The following is a 2155-nucleotide window of genomic DNA, read 5'->3' as shown; positions in this document are numbered from 1 at the left end:
CCCCATTTAAATCCTTTTCCCACCGTAGCGTTTGCGCTATACACTGACAATATTACAAGTTGTCCACCATAGCTCAGCATAATACACTTTTTAGGCAAAAAATTATAGAATATCCATTTATTAGAATTACAATTCTAAACCTGCTCTTCACCTCACAAATATCTCAAACAAGGAAACCTTAAAATCTTACAATCTTACAAATAAACAATCTTACATACACCCAATCTTACAAACAAACAATCTTACACCCAAACCATCTTATGAAAAACAAACTTACACCAAAACAATCTTTTAAGCAATTTTGTAAGCAATCTTACAAACATCCAAACAAAATTACAAACCCCCAAACTGTGCAAACAACTATACAATCCTACCAACACTTACGCCGTGTCAGGCTGTGAAAGACAATACCTGAAGGTATAAGAAGAATATATATAATCTGAAACCAAATATGCATTCAAAGGAGAAAGATTTACATTTGAAACTCTAGATTAAGTTTCTATATGTGTATTGTGTCATGGGATTTTAAATATCTATTTGTTTATTTATAAATATATTATCAAATAACTTTTCTTTTAAATTTCGACAAATTACTACTATGCTATTTTGTAATATTTTTTTAACCGAAAAAATTAATTCTTTCAATAACACCCTTTGATTGGACCAGACATAATCCTTCCCTGAGATCACGTGATTAACCATAAAAAATGAGGGCCCAGAAAGTTCAGCCTTTTTTACGTTCATTGTGATGGACCTGCAATTCTTAGTCCACTGTTTAAATCTGTTTCTGATGGACCTGCAATTCTTAGTCCACTGTTTAAATCTGTTTCTGATGGACCTGCAATTCTTAGTCCACTGGTTAAACCTGTTTCTGATGGACCTGCAATTCTTAGTCCACTGGTTAAACCTGTTTCTGATGGACCTGCAATTCTTAGTCCACTGGTTAAACCTGTTTCTTATGGACCTGCAATTCTTAGTCCACTGGTTAAACCTGTTTCTGATGGACCTGCAATTCTTAGTCCACTGGTTAAACCTGTTTCTGATGGACCTGCAATTCTTAGTCCACTGGTTAAATCTGTTTCTGATGGACCTGTAATCCTAAGTCCACTGAGTTGGACTTTTTCTGATGGACCTGTAATCCTAAGTCCACTAGGTTGGACTGTTTCTGATTGACCTCTAAGTTTAGGTCCACTAGGTTGGACTGTTTCTGATAGACCTGAAATTCCACTAGGTTGGACTGTTCCTGATGGACCCCTTTATGTCTACTATGTTGGACTGTTCCTGATGGAGTTGTAAGTCCACTAGTTTGGGCTGTTTCTGATGGACCTGTATGTTTAGGTCCACTAGGTTGGACTATTTCTGATGGACCTTTAATTTTAGGTCTACTATGTTGGACTGTTTCAGATGAATCTGTAGATCCACTAGGTTGGACGGTTTCTGCTGGACCTGTCGGTTTAGGTCCACTAGGTTGGAGTGTTCCTGATAAACCTGTAGGTCCACTAGGTTGGACTGTTTCTAATAAACCTGTAGGTCCACTAGGTTGGATTGTTTCAGATAAACCTGTAGGTCCACTAGGTTGGACTGTTCCTGATAAACCTGTAGGTCCACTAGGTTGGACTGTTCATGATAAACCTGCAGGTCCACTAGGTTGGACTGTTTCTGATAAACCTGTAGGTCCACTAGGTTGGACTGTTTCTAATAAACCTGTAGGTCCACTAGGTTGGACTGTTTCTAATAAACCTGTAGGTCCACTAGGTTGGACTGTTTCTGATAAACCTGTAGGTCCCCTAGGTTGGACTGGATTAGAGTCAAGAACTGTTTTCAAATCCTTGAAGGATTGACTCTGCAAGGATTAAGCCTGGAGAGACCTGAACTCCAACAATGAATTCTTGAAATTTGTTCAGATTTACTCAAAAACTTATCCAAGTCACGATGTTAAGCCCTCGAATGAATAATGGCAAGGGAGGGAGGAATAAAAGGCCGTTTATCAACTAAATATATTGTATATTAGCTCCATATTCTGGCAGACTGGCACGCAGAAAAAAGGAAGATGTAAAAAAGGAAGATGTAAAAAGTTCTATTAAGTATTGATAAGAACTTTAATATAACCTTTTTCTTGTCAGTTACATTTTTCATTTGAAAAAAAATCGAATTT

The 2155-nt window shown here is 37.3% G+C and overlaps 1 protein-coding gene across 1 annotated transcript in view; it reads left to right on the top strand.

Annotated features, from left to right (window-relative positions):
* LOC111709673 (ankyrin-2-like) overlaps positions 1-1841 on the top strand; it is a 3307-nt gene extending 1466 nt beyond the window's left edge. The window contains exons 2-3 of the mRNA XM_023483497.1: positions 768-1153; positions 1405-1841. Of these exons, the coding sequence (XP_023339265.1) occupies positions 768-1153; positions 1405-1841 (823 nt within the window). The remainder of the gene's footprint in view (positions 1-767; positions 1154-1404) is intronic.
* Positions 1842-2155: the final 314 nt, after the last annotated feature.

This window comes from Eurytemora carolleeae, unplaced genomic scaffold (genome assembly GCF_000591075.1).
Source record: "Eurytemora carolleeae unplaced genomic scaffold, Eaff_2.0 scaffold662, whole genome shotgun sequence".
NCBI classification, from domain to species: domain Eukaryota; kingdom Metazoa; phylum Arthropoda; class Copepoda; order Calanoida; family Temoridae; genus Eurytemora; species Eurytemora carolleeae.
The sequence above is the reverse complement of the archived record's forward strand: the minus strand, read 5'-3'. Positions and strand labels throughout refer to the sequence as shown.